This window comes from Piliocolobus tephrosceles, chromosome 1, assembly GCF_002776525.5.
Source record: "Piliocolobus tephrosceles isolate RC106 chromosome 1, ASM277652v3, whole genome shotgun sequence".
NCBI classification, from domain to species: Eukaryota; Metazoa; Chordata; class Mammalia; order Primates; family Cercopithecidae; genus Piliocolobus; species Piliocolobus tephrosceles.
The window spans coordinates 97,765,210-97,779,979 of NC_045434.1; the positions used below are offsets into that span (position 1 = coordinate 97,765,210).

General features: G+C 44.1%; 1 protein-coding gene across 15 annotated transcripts in view; it reads right to left on the reverse strand.

Annotated features, from left to right (window-relative positions):
- Nucleotides 1-323: 323 nt before the first annotated feature.
- DCAF8 (DDB1 and CUL4 associated factor 8) overlaps nt 324-14,770 on the reverse strand; it is a 47,632-nt gene continuing 33,185 nt past the window's right edge. For 11 of the 15 annotated variants that reach the window (XM_023214236.2, XM_023214227.2, XM_023214235.2 and 8 more), the window contains 7 exons: nt 10,224-10,296; nt 9,694-9,751; nt 9,074-9,181; nt 7,272-7,402; nt 3,464-3,583; nt 2,937-3,053; nt 324-2,321 (listed from right to left, as the gene is read on the reverse strand). In XM_023214236.2, the coding sequence (XP_023070004.1) occupies nt 2,205-2,321; nt 2,937-3,053; nt 3,464-3,583; nt 7,272-7,402; nt 9,074-9,181; nt 9,694-9,751; nt 10,224-10,296 (724 nt within the window). In that variant the 3' untranslated portion in view covers nt 324-2,204. Of the gene's footprint in view, nt 2,322-2,936; nt 3,054-3,457; nt 7,403-9,073; nt 9,182-9,693; nt 9,752-10,223; nt 10,297-14,770 lie in introns of those variants that run through there. The other 4 variants (XM_023214233.2, XR_002731974.2, XR_002731975.2 and 1 more) reach the window with 4 other exon arrangements.

The following is a 14,770-nucleotide window of genomic DNA, read 5'->3' on the forward strand; positions in this document are numbered from 1 at the left end:
TTAAAATTTCTGTGAGTGACGAGGATTTTGGAGCCTTTGAATCACTGGGAAGGGAGGGGGAACAATATTTATGCCCCAGAACAAGGACTGGGAAAATACCCCAAGTGTATACCCTCACCCCACCCAATCTCTTAAGTATCACTGAGCTAAATGGAGCGTATCCTACTTCCAACAGTCTCCAATTGGAGCCCAAGCACTGGAAATACGGGTCTCCCAAAATGGACTTTCTAACACTGTATCATGTGCAGAATGAGAGGGGTAGCTACATTAGTAGGAGCAAAAACCATCCATTGTGAATAAATGGACCACATACCACACAGAGCAGCAGTTGGGGGAAAGAAAAGCTTTACTGGGAGAAAATACAACAAATTCCAGAGTGCATGGTTTTTAGCCCACCCTATCACCCCACCAGCAATAGGAACACAGACCACTCAATCACACATTCCCTACCTCAGGGAGTAAGTACAGCAGCCAACATCTGGTCTGAGAGCTGCTGGGAAAAGGGGCAGGAGGAAGAAGCGTCTGGGAATACCATTCTCTCACTCTTTTCCCCTCCTTCCTGGCCTGATTTAGTAGAATCTGACTGTCCCAGGACACAGAATTCTTGATTGGATCTTGTGGAAACTGGGGGCAACAAAATAGCAGCAAAAGCACTTAAGGGCAAGAATTCAGCTGGGACTTTCAGACTGAGTGACCAGTGATAAGACAAGTGCCGAAGCTCCAGCCACTGTAATCAGTCCTTAGATTAATGACTTGTTCCTCAATCCTAAAATATCAAGAGGCGGACAAGGTTTAAGTCAAACCCAGGAAGTCTTTCCCTTCACTCTTCTATAAAGAAGGGAACTGGCATCAAGTTGGATGGCTTAAAGATCAAGCAGCTAAAGGTAAGAGAGAGAGAGAGAGAGAGTGTGTGTATGTGTATGTGTGTGGTGTGTGTGTACGTGTCTTCTGTCACACAAAGTACCACAATAGTCTGCAGTGGTGGCACCACCCTAAAGTATTTAAGTTTTAAAGACAGGCCAGCCTCTGGTTAGAAGAGCCATCCTTGGAACCCCCTACAAGACTTAAGGAGAGGTAGGAGATCTGAGGCAAAGAGCTGAGAGGAATTTCCTGTTTTTCCCAACCCCCACACCAAAGCAGGGAACCAGGAAGGGCAGAAATGAGGATCCTTCCATTCTCGAGCCTCCAAAAACCTAAAGGGTAAGTCCCAATCTCTAGTGACCATACACAGAGGTAAACTGACCCCAGGTGTCACCTCCACACCATTACTCTTGTTCACTCTTAAGTCCCTTTATTGCATTCATAGAGAATATATAGGTATTTAAACTTTGACAATAATTTTACCTTGATACATCCAAGTTTGACTTGCTTTTTAATATATTTATAGATATAAAATTAGGCCTCTAACAGTGATAGGGACAGGGAGATTGCTGCCACCAAACAATGTTTTTTAAAAAAATAACAGAAGAGGTAACATCCTTCCTATTCTTCCTTCACATCTGCCCCTCTCCCACCTCTCCCCAACCTCCCTCACCTGACGTATTAGGGGGTGATGGGATGAAGAGAAGAGAGTGAAGGATATGTAATCAAGTGCAAAACACTGTGATAAGTACAAAGAATGAATAAGGTGGAAAGGAAAGTGAAGAGTGTGGGATGGTTAGGGGCTTTAAGGACTTCCCAGGAAAATAGGATTCTGGGATGGGGTTGCTGAGGGGGGTGGTGGGGAAACCAACTGTCATATACTTTTAAAAAACAAAGGAAGAAAAGGTCAAAAACCTAAACCAAAGAGAGAGTGGCACTCCTACCCTCCACTCTGGCCCCTTGGTAGTGAATAGCCAGTTGTTCCACCCACCCCCCCGCCCAACAAACAAGGGAGCTTAAAGAAAAAGAAACCCCATTCCCTATCCCAAACCAGTTAACAAAATAGGCTTCCCTCTCCTCTCAAAAAGAGGCTTTGGGGAGAGGCCATTTCTACTGAGTCCTATGCACCTCTCCACGGAGCCCCATTCCAGGCGTCAACTCCCATTCCTAGGTACTCTGTTGGTTCACTCCTCTGGTTTGTCCTTCTCCTGGGATGTCTTTGTTTTATCTAAAGCAAAAAGTCCAAAGTGCGTTTCTGCTGAATGTAGGGCCTGGGACAGGAAAGGGTTGCCCAGGCAGGATCAGATTGGCAGCCCCAGCCTGCCCCACCTAGGTATGAGGCCTCAAGATGGCATGCACTGCACCCGGTCAGGGCCCTCCTCCTCGTCCGATGTGTCTGAGGAGCTGGGAGACTCATCAGAGTCCGCGTCTGTGGCCCCAACCCCAGGTTCTCGCCAGCGCTGTGGATGGGAAAGGCTTGTTAGTAACCTCCCTGGATGGAACAAGGACAAGCCTGTTAGGTCTTAGCTAGAATATAGATGCTTTAGGCCAGAGATCAGCAGAATTTTTCTTAAAGGGCCAGATAGTAAATATTTTAGACTTGCGGTCTATATGGTCTTTATTGCAACTATTCAACTCATTGTAGCGTGAAGGCAGCCACAGACAATACACAGAATGGGTGTGGCTGCAAGCCAATGAAACTTTATTTACAAAAACCAGCAGCAGGCCAACTGCCAGTCTGCCAACCCCTGAACTAGGCCTCTTTTGGCATAAGAGGAAAAATAGAAAGGTCACACTGAGACTTGTTATTTCTTCTCAATTCCCTCCTCCACCCTCCAGCCTTTGCCTTTATGAAGATAGGATTACACATGGATGGCAATGGACAAGAGTAGATACCACCCTTTTCTGCTGATGTCTCTTCCAAGGCTGTATCAGGGATCTGATGTGGATAGAGGACAATGGATAGGAAATCCAACCAAGATCACCTGATTCCTCCTTAAAGTCACTACTCTGGAACTTTTTAGCCCTCTTAAGAGGGTCACTCCCTTGGGAACTCATTTCCAACCCCGGCTTACCCGGTGATGGCGTCTCTGTCTCAAGTGATGCATAAGGAACCACAGCATGTGACTATCAAACAGGTCAGGGTGGTGCAAGCTATCTTCATCCCGCTCCCGCTTGTTCTTCTTAATCACCTGGAACCCAAAAAGGTTGGGAAGAGGGGGCAGCAATGAAGAGGAACCCGGGACCTGATCAAGAAGGCTGATCTTCTATCCCAATAAAAGCTAACCGTTAAGCTGAAGTGGAGCTACATTAGATTAGGAAACGATGCCCTAGGTTCAGCTGCTGCAAAGGTAGCAGGCTTTAATATAGAATAATTCTTAAAGATGCTCCTTATCCCCATCCTATTACAAATTAGTACCACTTCACAGCTGCCCCCTGGAGCAGGACTGTTCCCACAGAGGAAATTACAGGAATGTGGGGGAGGGTGTTAGAGCAGCGCCTTTAAAGAACTGGGCAGCAAGTTATTCCTCCCTATGACAATGAAGAATCAACAGTATGTGGATAAGCAGAAAGAAAATAACTTCTGCAGTCAGCCACTTACATCTTTTAACCCTGTCAGCTCAGTGGAAGCTTCAGCTGTGGGTGCCCAGATCTTCACATCATGGTCTAGGCCACTGGTTGCCAGCACAGGCAGGTGAGGGTGGGGCTCAAGGCAGTTTACCTAGTCAGGAAGAAAGGAAAACACAGACTCAGCAGTGTGTGGGAGTAGGGTTTAAAAACCACTACTCACCTTGAGCCAAATAATTGCCCTTGATCAGGGCTGATGCAGCTGCTGGGGAAGGAAGGCCCACCCATCCTGAGCCTAAGCCAAAGGGCACTGGGGGTAGAGAAACCAGACACAGACTGGGTATAAGACCAGGCACATCAATCATTTCCTATGTTTAGGTCAGGGGTGGCTTCATCCCCAGATACGGCCCTAGGGATCGGTGAGTGGACTGCCCAAGCTTACTGCTGGCTTCGTAAGACAATGAAATCCAGATGACCTCATTCACTCCAGATTCCAAAGCTCCAACTTGCCCAAGGCTGGGAAAAAACCATCTCAGTGGCTTTCACAAAATGGCAAATAAATTTTAAAAAATGAAGCAAGCAGCAGCTGCCAATGAACCCCCAGAGAAGAGTTGGAGAACAACTATATTCATTTGGCACTGTTTACTAGAACTGGAGGAAGGCACAGGCTGAGAAGAGGAGGCTCAGTTGCAGGGAGTGGTGGGAGTGATGGAGGCTCATGTCTGCTTAAGAGAACCTTGCACATCCCAGGGGGAGCATCCTACTACCTGCCCTGAGCACAACAGGCTCAGCTATAAGGCAGCACATTAAAATAAAGCAGCTTCTTGGGGTTCCCATAGCCTCAATCTCAGCCACCCTCTGGGTAAATTCACTGAACAAGGCCAAAGAAATAAACTACAGCAGGAAGGCCTTCTAGCTTAGGCAGCTTCCTTCTGTCTGAAAGGCACCCATGCCCCCTGCTGTCTGACTTGGAAACATGAGTTTCCTTAAGGGAAGGGCAGGGAAGTTCCTACCCCATCCAGAAGAGTTAGTTCCAGATCTAGCTGCTAAAGCATTTTGAGTCTTTTAGTGAAAGGAGGAACACATAGGAAAGGCACCCTGCCTTGCAGCTGGCCATATAGTCCAAGAAAACAACTTCTTTTAGTTCTCTCTGGACCAACCACCTCCCCTGCCTCACCTGCCCAGGCAGAGAACAGCTGAGGATAAGTCAAGGGCAGGCATGGAAAACAGAGCTGACCTACAGACTTCCCACTTACTTTGACTCCATCTTACAAATAAACAAATGCTCAGAAAAGACTGAAGCTAAGACTGAGCTTATGAATAAAACAGAAACCTTGTTCTTTATCTCCTCCCATTCCACATATCAGCCTATTGTGAAGTTTACCTTTGGGCTGTTTGAGGCAGTGCAGTTCAATGCCTGGAATAATATCTATCTCTAGTAACAGACAACTTACACATACAAACCTGAACTTTTTCATCTATCTCCTAATAAGCCCTTGTTACAGACCTGTACTCTTTGAGCTAGCTCTGCTTGAATAAGTCAGCAAAATAAAAAAGCGCAGGGGAACAATTCCTTGGAACTTAAGACTAAGGAAAAAGCCAGTGGCAAGAGGAACAAGAGAATAACATACAGTACCTGAATTGGAGCCTGCGGGGGGAGCCGACAGAGAACTTCTGGGCCAGAGTACCTGGTCACTTCACCAGACCTGTCTGAATGCCAGGACTTATCCTGTCAATAATGCCTGAGCAGAGAAAAGAGCTCTGGCCTTAGATGACTGGGTTGGGGGAATGTAGAGAATGGGATCAAGCATCAAAGTGCTCTTGGGAGACTAAGGGGCTGTCCTTGATACCACCCCCCATTCTTGTCCCTGTGAAGCTGAATGGGAACAAAGAAATGATCCTCAAATCAGAGTCAGGAGATCTGGGCAAGTTATAAAATAACTTCTAAGATCTTTGGTTCTAACACTCTACGTTACAATTACATTCTACTCTACATTTACAATTTGCATGATATAGAACTGCTGAGTCTACTACATTGAAACTAGTGCCTGGTGACCCCCACTGCTGGAAAATTAAGACCAAAAACAGAACAGAGGGAGCCAAGTAAAAGACCACATCGATCATTCAGCTTACACAGAGACAAGAATATGTCAGGAAATTTGCTTCAGGGGTAGCCTCCATATCTCTTATTCTACTTATTTACTCTTAGGACCACTAAAACTTAGGCCTAGGGCCCACCCATCCCAAGTAGATGCCTTCCTCACCTGGGCAAATGGGTTAATCATCAAACCCTGGCATTGGCTGAGCTAAAAGCAAACTGGCCTGCAGAATGCTTTTGGAGAATGGACAAATGCTGGCCTGGCAGAGGGCATTCAGCCCTGCATCTCTCTGGAACAGAATGCAAGGCAATAGCTTATGTCAAGAAAAAATTCACTGGCCCCTTCTGACTTCCTTTCTCTAAATGCCTATTGCATAATTCCCATTAAGACTCAAGTGTTTTGGGTTTGTTCACTGCAGATGACACAGGGGGACCTATGGAAGAGTAGGAAATGAAGCAGGGAAGAGTGAGACACACCTTGAACTTCTAGATTCCTCTCCATTTGTATTCAAACCATAAAAACCCTAGATCTATGCAGATCCCAGGTCCCCAAAATTTAGAGGAAACCAGAAGAAATTTGAAATACCCTCATACCAGGGCAAGAAAAACATAAGGAATGGGATCCTGATTGCAAGGAACCATTCTAAATTCTAAAACCACTCGCTGAAAAAAAACCTCATCAAGAGATGGCTAGGCTCTTTGAAGTTCGCCACAGCTAAGAAGCAATAAAAAGGAAGAGAGACTAAGCTGTCTCAGTCATTCCTTAGAGGTCTTGGGTAACCAGACTATTCTGGGCAATCAGTATAATTTAGTCTTCCAAACTGTCTTTTTCCCATCTCCTGTGGTCCAAAAACCTTGTAACACAAAGCAACTGAACTCTTTTCTAATTCTAGGTCTCAAAAATGGAAAAAAAAAAAAAAAAAAAAAAAGATACGGTTAACCAGATACATCTTAAGAGCTGATGGCTCTTCATTCCCTAACTCGATTCTCACTCTTCCTTTTTGACCTAACTCCACAGAGGTCTGCAGAACTCAAAGGACAGGCAGACTATGATATGATCATGGGTTATACAGCAAGCAGACTGCTCAGCTACTAGAAAAAAATTACATTTGCTTTCTCCTTACATATACACATTTATATGTGTTTGTTACCTATTTGAATGTAAGTATGACACTTCACCCCTAAATACTTCAACATGTATCTCTTAAGTACAAGAATATTCTCCTACATAAGTAATCAAATCAAATAAATTTAATATTGAATACCATGTTATCTAATGTATAAACCATATTCTAATTTTCCCAACTGTCCAAAAAATGCTCTTTATAGTTTTTATCTGCTGATCTAAGATCCAGCCAAGATCACTACTTAGTTTAGTTTAAAGGGAAGAGACATAGAGAAATCTTTAGCCTTGTGTAGGAGGGTGTGCCCTGAACACTAACACTTTTTCATTTGGAAAAGGTGCATGCCTAGAGATAAGTTACATCACTCAAGACAGGACAGAGGTTCTTCCCTAAGATCCCTTTCTTGTCTCAATAAACTGTGCTTTACAGGGACAGAAGATAGGAACAGGAAGAAAATACTCCATCAAAAACTCAGCACCCCCAGGCTAACTAGCCTTTTATGGCTGGTTGGACCTCTAAAACATGGTATTATGTAGTCACAGAATTCAGTGTCCCTGCTAAAACCTACCTTAATGACTGGAGAGATTAGGGAGCCAGCCAGCTCAGCATACCATACTCACCACGCCTCCCTTGTCCCCCTCCATGAACTGAATAATCTGGCAGGATGATTTCTCCCAGAGGAAGATGTGCCCACAGTCACTACCGCTCACCACAAACTCACTCTTAGGGCCATAGAAATTGACGCCTTTTACTGGAACGATAAATGAGGGAACAAACCACATGAGGGTTGGCATCAGGCCTATATATATTCATCTCAAAGGGAATTTAATTATTCACAAACTCTAAATCAGCTGAGGGCCAAATAATTATTTTCATTTTCTCAAAACACATCAAGAGATTATACATGTTTAACAGATAGTTATAAGAATCACAACAGTCCCAGAGATGATTTATATTCTCCCAAAGAGCTCGCTCCTTAGGGCAAAGGAATCTGCAATCCTTTAGCCGCAGCCTCAGTCTCTAAGTTTATACCCTAGCAAGCAACCGCAGGCCTCTCTAATCCCTTACCTGTCCCACCCTGATTTGTCCCAGCTGTGTCCACTCTTAGGCAGTACTGTCTTATGGCCTAGGATTATCTTTGATATGTGGACTTCATTGGTACTTTGTCAATATTTTTGGGGTCATCAGTTGATCTGAGACTGATGAAGGTATATGCCACAACTGCCTCAAGAAGCAAGTCATCTGTGCTTGCTACCATTAACAGGGTTCCACTTTCCAGAATCAGTAAAAGAAGCCAAGAGTTCCAATGACTATGGTCAGTACAATATTGGCCATGAGACTGGCACCCTTCCTTCATCTGCCTGTGTACTGAGATCCAAGAACAGATTTTTCCCTCCCTTCTTACTAGCTCAGGAAAAAAAATAAAAGGAACTGCTATCTCCAAGACAAAATCATGACAGGTATCTGTTAGGAGTCATAACAACAGAGTAATGATTCCTCAACTTTTCTGGACATTAGAATCATGTGGGTAGTTTTTAAAAATCTCAGTGCTCAAGTTCCATCCCATCCCTACTAAATCAGAATATATAGGGTTAAGGCCAAACTTACTTTTAAAAGAACATCAGGATTGGGATTGGTGGCTCATGCCCAGCACTTTGGGAAGTCAAGGCAGGTGGATCACTTGAGCCCAGGAGTTAAGAGACCAGCCTAGGCAACACGGTGAAACCCCATCTCCACAAAAAATACAAAAATTAGCCAGGTGTAGAGGCATGCACCTGTAGTCCCAGCTACTCAGGAGGCTGAAGTGGGAAGATCACCTGAGCCTGGGAGGTTGAGGCTGCAGTGAGCCATAATTGCACCACTGCACTCCAGCCTGGACAACAGAGTGAGATCCTGTCTCATAAACACAACACAACACAACACAAAACAAAACAAAACAAAACACATGAGGTGATTTCAATGTGCCCCAAAGGAACAAAACAGGCCAATCTTGGGCTAGTTACTACCACCATTCCTCCTCTTCTGCCTCATCTAAAAGAATAGTTTACTCCTCCTCCTAGAGGTATAAGATCACTCCCTATTTTAAGTAATTCAGGACCACTGACTAAACAGGGCTTTCCCTGACTCCCTAAGACATTTGTGCTGATTTTGAAGTTACCTGAAATCTTAAAACAGTTAGTCTAGTCTCCTTATGTCCAAAACAATTAGAAGCAACATTATTGGAGTGGCAAGAGATGCTCTTGAGTGCATTCCCCTCCAGCATAGTGGAGAAAACATGAAAACTCCAGCCCAATTCAGGATAATCACTCAGTGCCCATGGCAACACAGGCAGGTAGTTTCTATTTCTATAACCTGAGCAAGACACTGTGGTTCTCCAAAGCCAACAGGCTTGGGCCACAGAAACCTAGGAAGACAGTCTCACCTGTGGCATTATTTCTGTGGCCCTTGTATCTCTTAACATACTGGGCCCCATCACTGTGAGAGGAGTTGAAGAGGTAAATATCTTCATCATTGTAACTGGCCAGGAGCTCTGCCAAGAACAAGAACATAGCAGTGAAGGCAAAGGCTGAAAAAAGCAGGGACCAGGAGTTGGGGGTTGGGGTGGGGCTTCTTGCCAGTAGTGCCCCCTCCAAATACCCAGGTGTAGCACCCATCTTATTTGGAACACCAGGCAAGTCCGACTGTACAGGGTAGACTAGGAACACACTGCCAACCCAGGGGCAGCAGAATGCTCAAAAAGATCATACCCATTACCTCAGGAATGAGTCAAAGGCATAAGAACCTGCTCAGGCAAGCAACCTGGGCTTCAGGACAGGCCCTGCCAAATATCATCTGCAGCATTCTGCAAATGGTACCTGGCATCTCCAAGGGTCATCTGCTGTATCCTCCCGCTATGTGCTCACCATCAGCAGTTACTCCCCAGCTGCTCTACTTGGAGCTATAGCACAGTGGTGAGCACTGGAGGGCACATGCCTCACTGGCTCAGCAGCTCCCTAGACAGAGGGGGCATGCCAGCCTAGGAGCTGGGCCCTGCTCACGTACCTGTGCCGTCGTGGCTGTACACAAGACAGGTGATGTTTGCTTTGGACTCACTGTTCACCTGCAATAAGGAGCAGATACTGACTGATGCCCCACCCCCCCATTTGTTATACCATCTTCAGGAAACAGCTTTTCCTTCAAACTCCCCTATATCTTCTCCCAGAGATTTGAGAAAGACAGACAGAGACAAGAGTACAACTGCTGAAACATGACCACCTCAGGGGGTAGCATCTTGGGGCTTTCTCTTGGTTGTCATCTGTGTGCTAGCCATTTTATGTACACTGTCTCATTAGGCCTCACCATCAAGGTGCAAGGCAGTTATTTTTATTTATATTTTGTCGATTAAAAAAACTGAGGCTATCAGAAGTGAAGTGACTGCCAAGATCACAAGGCTGGTAAGTGGTAAAGCCAGGAATCAAATCCAGATGACTGGCTTGAAAGTCCAAGCTCTTCCCACCATACCAACAAGTTCAGGTGCAGCCTTGGGGTTGAGTCAGGGAAGCCTGGAGCAACCGGCCCTTCATGAATCTTACCAGGTGATGAGGACAGAACTTCTTGAGTACTCCATTGTTCTCATTCTCATCAATTTTCCTCTGGTCATAAATCCTATAGTTGGAAAAGCAATGAAAATGTAAAAATTTACAAACAAATCCCTTAACCAGCTGCAATCTGATGTAGTGGCAGGAAAATGCCAGCTGGATGAAAATAAACAACATTTTCCAAACCAAGCTCTGGCTTGTGCTCTTCTTAAAGGGCATCCCTTTTCTAATCCATTTCCAAACCCCAAGTCTTTGTTTTGTTTGTTTGAGACTGGGTCCTGCTCTGTCACATAGGCTGTAGTGCAGTGGCATGATCCCGGCTCACTGCAACCTCTGCCTTGTGGGTTCAAGCGATTCTCCTGCCTCAGCCTCCTAAGTAGCTGGGACTACGGGTACACGCCACCACTCCCGGCTAATTTTAGTAGAGACAGTTTCATCATGTTGGCCAGGCTGGTCTTGAACTCCTGGCCTCAAGTGATCTGCCTGGCTTGGCCTCCCAAAGTGCTGAGATTACAGGGATGGGCCACCACACCTAGCATCAAACCCTAAATCCTTCATCCACGTACTTCCCATTTTAAGTGGCAATCCTCAATTCTGTCAGTTTGAAGTTATGTGTCTCTCTCCTCAAGTGTTATATCACATACTGATACTTTTCACTGAAACAACTAACATTAATATGGAGCTTTTTATGAGTATATTACCTACCGAAAAGGGTTACTCACGGGCAGAAACCACGCTTAATGTAAGTCAGTGGGTCCGTAATCCCTCCTTGAAACTTTATTTGGCCTATTCTCCCTCTCATACCCCACAATAATTATTAAAAACTACCACCCATAGCTCAAGACTCCCTCTCCTTTCCACATGCTTATCAAGCACACTACACCTTCACCTTCCTTCCTCTCTCTAATCCAAGCTTTAAACTCAAATATTTAGGATACACACAATTATGTGTCAAATATTATGCTAGGTGCTAAAAATACAGTGAGGAACAAGACAGATCTAGTATCTGTCCTCACCCAGTCTCCTCCAATCTCAGGGTCAATCTTTTGACAAATGCTCTTCATTTCATCCTTCCAGGGACCTTGTTTGATGATTATCTAATTTCTCAACCTCTTCCTCATCACCAGTTGGCCACTTTCTAAAAATCCTTCTACTGACTATCCTTTCCTACTATTGCTTTTTTCCTCCTTCCCCTTACAGTCACACTACTGAAAAGAACGATCAACATTCAATATTTCCACTTCCTTATTTCCTATTCACTTCTCAGTCCATCCTAATCTGGTTTTGGTCCTCAACTCACCACTGAGACTTTCTGGCTAAAATCATCAGTTAATTATATCCATTTGTCAAGTAGGTATAAGTCTAGAGCTCAGAATAAGTGTGGCCTGCAGACACAGATGTAAGTCATATATCCGTGTATAGGTGGTAGTTAAAGCACTGGTAATGGAATTAGATCTCCAGGGGGAAAAAATAGAGAGGATTTTCCCTTCCTCCTTTAGAATCTCTGGGCTCTTTCAGAATATAATGAAAACTCTAGTCCCTTCTCCCCAGAAAAATGCACATAAGCACACTTTCTGGAGGTTCACATAATACTTGTACTTCAAGTTAAAATTCCCTGGTATAGAGCAAGATGAGAGCTGAAGACTGAGATGCTGGAGAACATCAGCATTTAATGGGTGGAAAAAGGAAGACACACCCATGAACAACACTGAGGAGTGGTTGGACATCAAGGAGAGAAGGTGTTTCAGGGAAGGAGTAATAATGTCAAGAGTAGAGAAAAAGACTTGAAAAGTATCTTGTTGGCTTTGGCAGTTAGGTTACTGATGACTTAAGCCTTGACATCCCCGGCTCACACGATCCTCCTGCCTCAACCTACCAAGTAGCTGGGACTACAGGCACACACCACCATGCCGGGCTAATATTTTTATTTTTTGGTGGAGAAAGCATCTGCCCAGTTTGGTCTCAAATTCCTGACCTCAAAAGATTATCCTGCCTCGGCCTCCCAAAGTGCTGGGATTACAGGTATAAGCCATACACCCCACTAAGTGTTTATTAATAACCTACTATATTCTACATATGATGCTAGAACAAGGTTTGGCAAACTTTTTCTTAAAGGACAAGACAGTAAATGTTTTAAGCTGGTCAACAGGCAAACCATCTAATCTCTATTTTAACTATTGAATTCTGCCATGTAGCATGAAAGTGGTCATAAACAACATGTAAATGAAGGCCATGGCTGTGTTCCAATAAAACTTTATTTATAAAAACAAGCAGTACAGTTTGTCAAGCCTTGTGATAGACAGTAAGCATAGAAAGATTAATACAAACTTTCCTACTACTTTCTGAACATATGATAGGTCCTTGATAGTTTATATTTTACTTTATTTTTAGTTATTTTTTTTTTGAGACAGGGTCTCACTCTGTCATCCAGGATGGAGCACAGTGGTGTAATCACAGCTCACTGCAGCCTCAAACTCCTGGGCTCAAGAGATCCTCCCACTTCTGCCTCCCAAGCAGTTGGGACTACAGGAGCATACCACCACATCTGGAGATATTTAATTAATTAAAAAACTAAAATGTTTTAATTTTTTTTTTTGGTAGAGACACAGTCTTGCTATATTGCCCAAGTTGGTCTTGAACTCCTGACCTCAAACTATCCTCCAGCTTTGACCTCCCAAAGTACTCTAGTTTTATAGTCATGAGCCACCACACCAAGCCCCTTGACATTTTAAGTCACATAAGGAATAGTTTTAGCATCCTCTCCATACCTTTACCACATCTCTTCCCACATGCCTTCAAGCACCCACTAACTTGTTACCCTAAGTCTCTCTTCTGTACCTGCCTTTAATCTAATGTTCTCTCAGTGTTGCTGATTTTGGCTTAAGAACTGGGAAGTGAAGAGATGATTTACTGACTGTGCTTCATCAATCAGGGCCTATTCTTAATCCTTTAGCAATAAATTTTCATGTCAGCCAATCACACTGCCAAATTTACCACTAAAGGATTCATCTCATATATCCTCTTTTTCTTTACTCATATAAATTCTTAAAACTAAGCTAAGCAGGAATTAGCTTAGCTTAGCAGGTATAGTAGGGACTCATACCTATACCTCCTCTACTTGCCTACTTTTTTCTTTTTTTTGACCACAGGCCAAAAAGCATGTCTCCCCAGAGCTTCCCTTAAATACTTTTTAATAACCCTAAACTAAAATTCAGTATTTATGATGCAAAAGCCTTGAGGATGAGTAAGCTATTTCTCTGTATTCCCTTGAAGTAATTTCTTTAGGCTAGGAGTGAAAGTTAGTGATATGATATAAAACATTCAGCAAAAATGTTTTCAAATTTATACCAGAAGATGAGCTGTTCGGGTTCTTTCAAAGAAAGAATAAGAAAGGAGAAACCTCAAAACATTCAGTTGGCTGCGCAGGAGAGGTGCCAAAGAAGTTGAGTGTAACCTAATGTCAGAGAAGAGCTGGAGTGCTGAAAGGGCCACCTGCTCAAGTAGGATCAGTGTGCCTCAAAATCTTCATGTAGCCAGGCACGGTGGTTCACAACTATAATCCTAGCACTTTGAGAGGCCAAGGCAGGTGGATCACTTGAAAACAGAAGTTCGAGACCAGCCTGGCCAACATGGCGAAACTGTATCTTTACTAAAAATACAAAAATAGCCGGGCATGGTGGCACATGCCTGTAATCCTAGCTACTTGGGAGGCTGAGGCATGAGAATCACTTGAACCCGGGAGGCAGAGGTTGCAGTGAGCCGAGATCAAGCCACTACACTCCAGCCTGGACAACAAAGTGAGACTGTCTCAAAAAAACCAAAAATCTTCACATAACTTCTGCCAAGTAAATAGCCAATAGAGGATACTGAGGCTGATAAGAGACAGAAGATTTGAGTATTTCTCCTTGTGCTGAAATGCTAAAGCTATTAAGGCCTACTCTAACCCTGGGAAAGTATCAGCTTTGGGTTAAGGCAATATGAACTACAGTTCTCAATACAGCAAATTCCTACATTCCCCTCCAAACACCTTGGTCCTAGTGGTGGAATTCGTTAGAGACACAGACTTTTCAAGTAACCTGGAGCTCTAAGCAGGAACTCCCAACTCGAAATTTCAGTGAATGCTCAACTTGGAGGAGGGAGCAACTGAAAATGTGTAAAAGTACAACCCTTTTTGATCAACAGCTTCTTATCTAAAAAAAAAAATCGGCCGGGCACAGTGGCTCACGTCTGCAATCCCAGCACTTTGGGAGGCCGAGGCGGATGGATCACCTGAGGTCGGGAGTTCGAGACCAGCCTGGCTAACATGGTGAAACCCCACTTCTACTAAAAATACAAAAAATTAGCCAGACGTGGTGGCGCGCCTGTAATCTTGGCTACTTGGGAGGCTGAGGCAAGAGAATCGCTTGAACCCGGGAAGTGGAGGTTGCAGTGAGCCGAGATTGTGTCGTTGCACTCCAGCTTGGGTAACAAGAGCGAAACTCTGTCTAAAAAAAAAAAAAAAAAGAAAAGAAAAGAAAAAAAAATCTATGGCTACACATTTG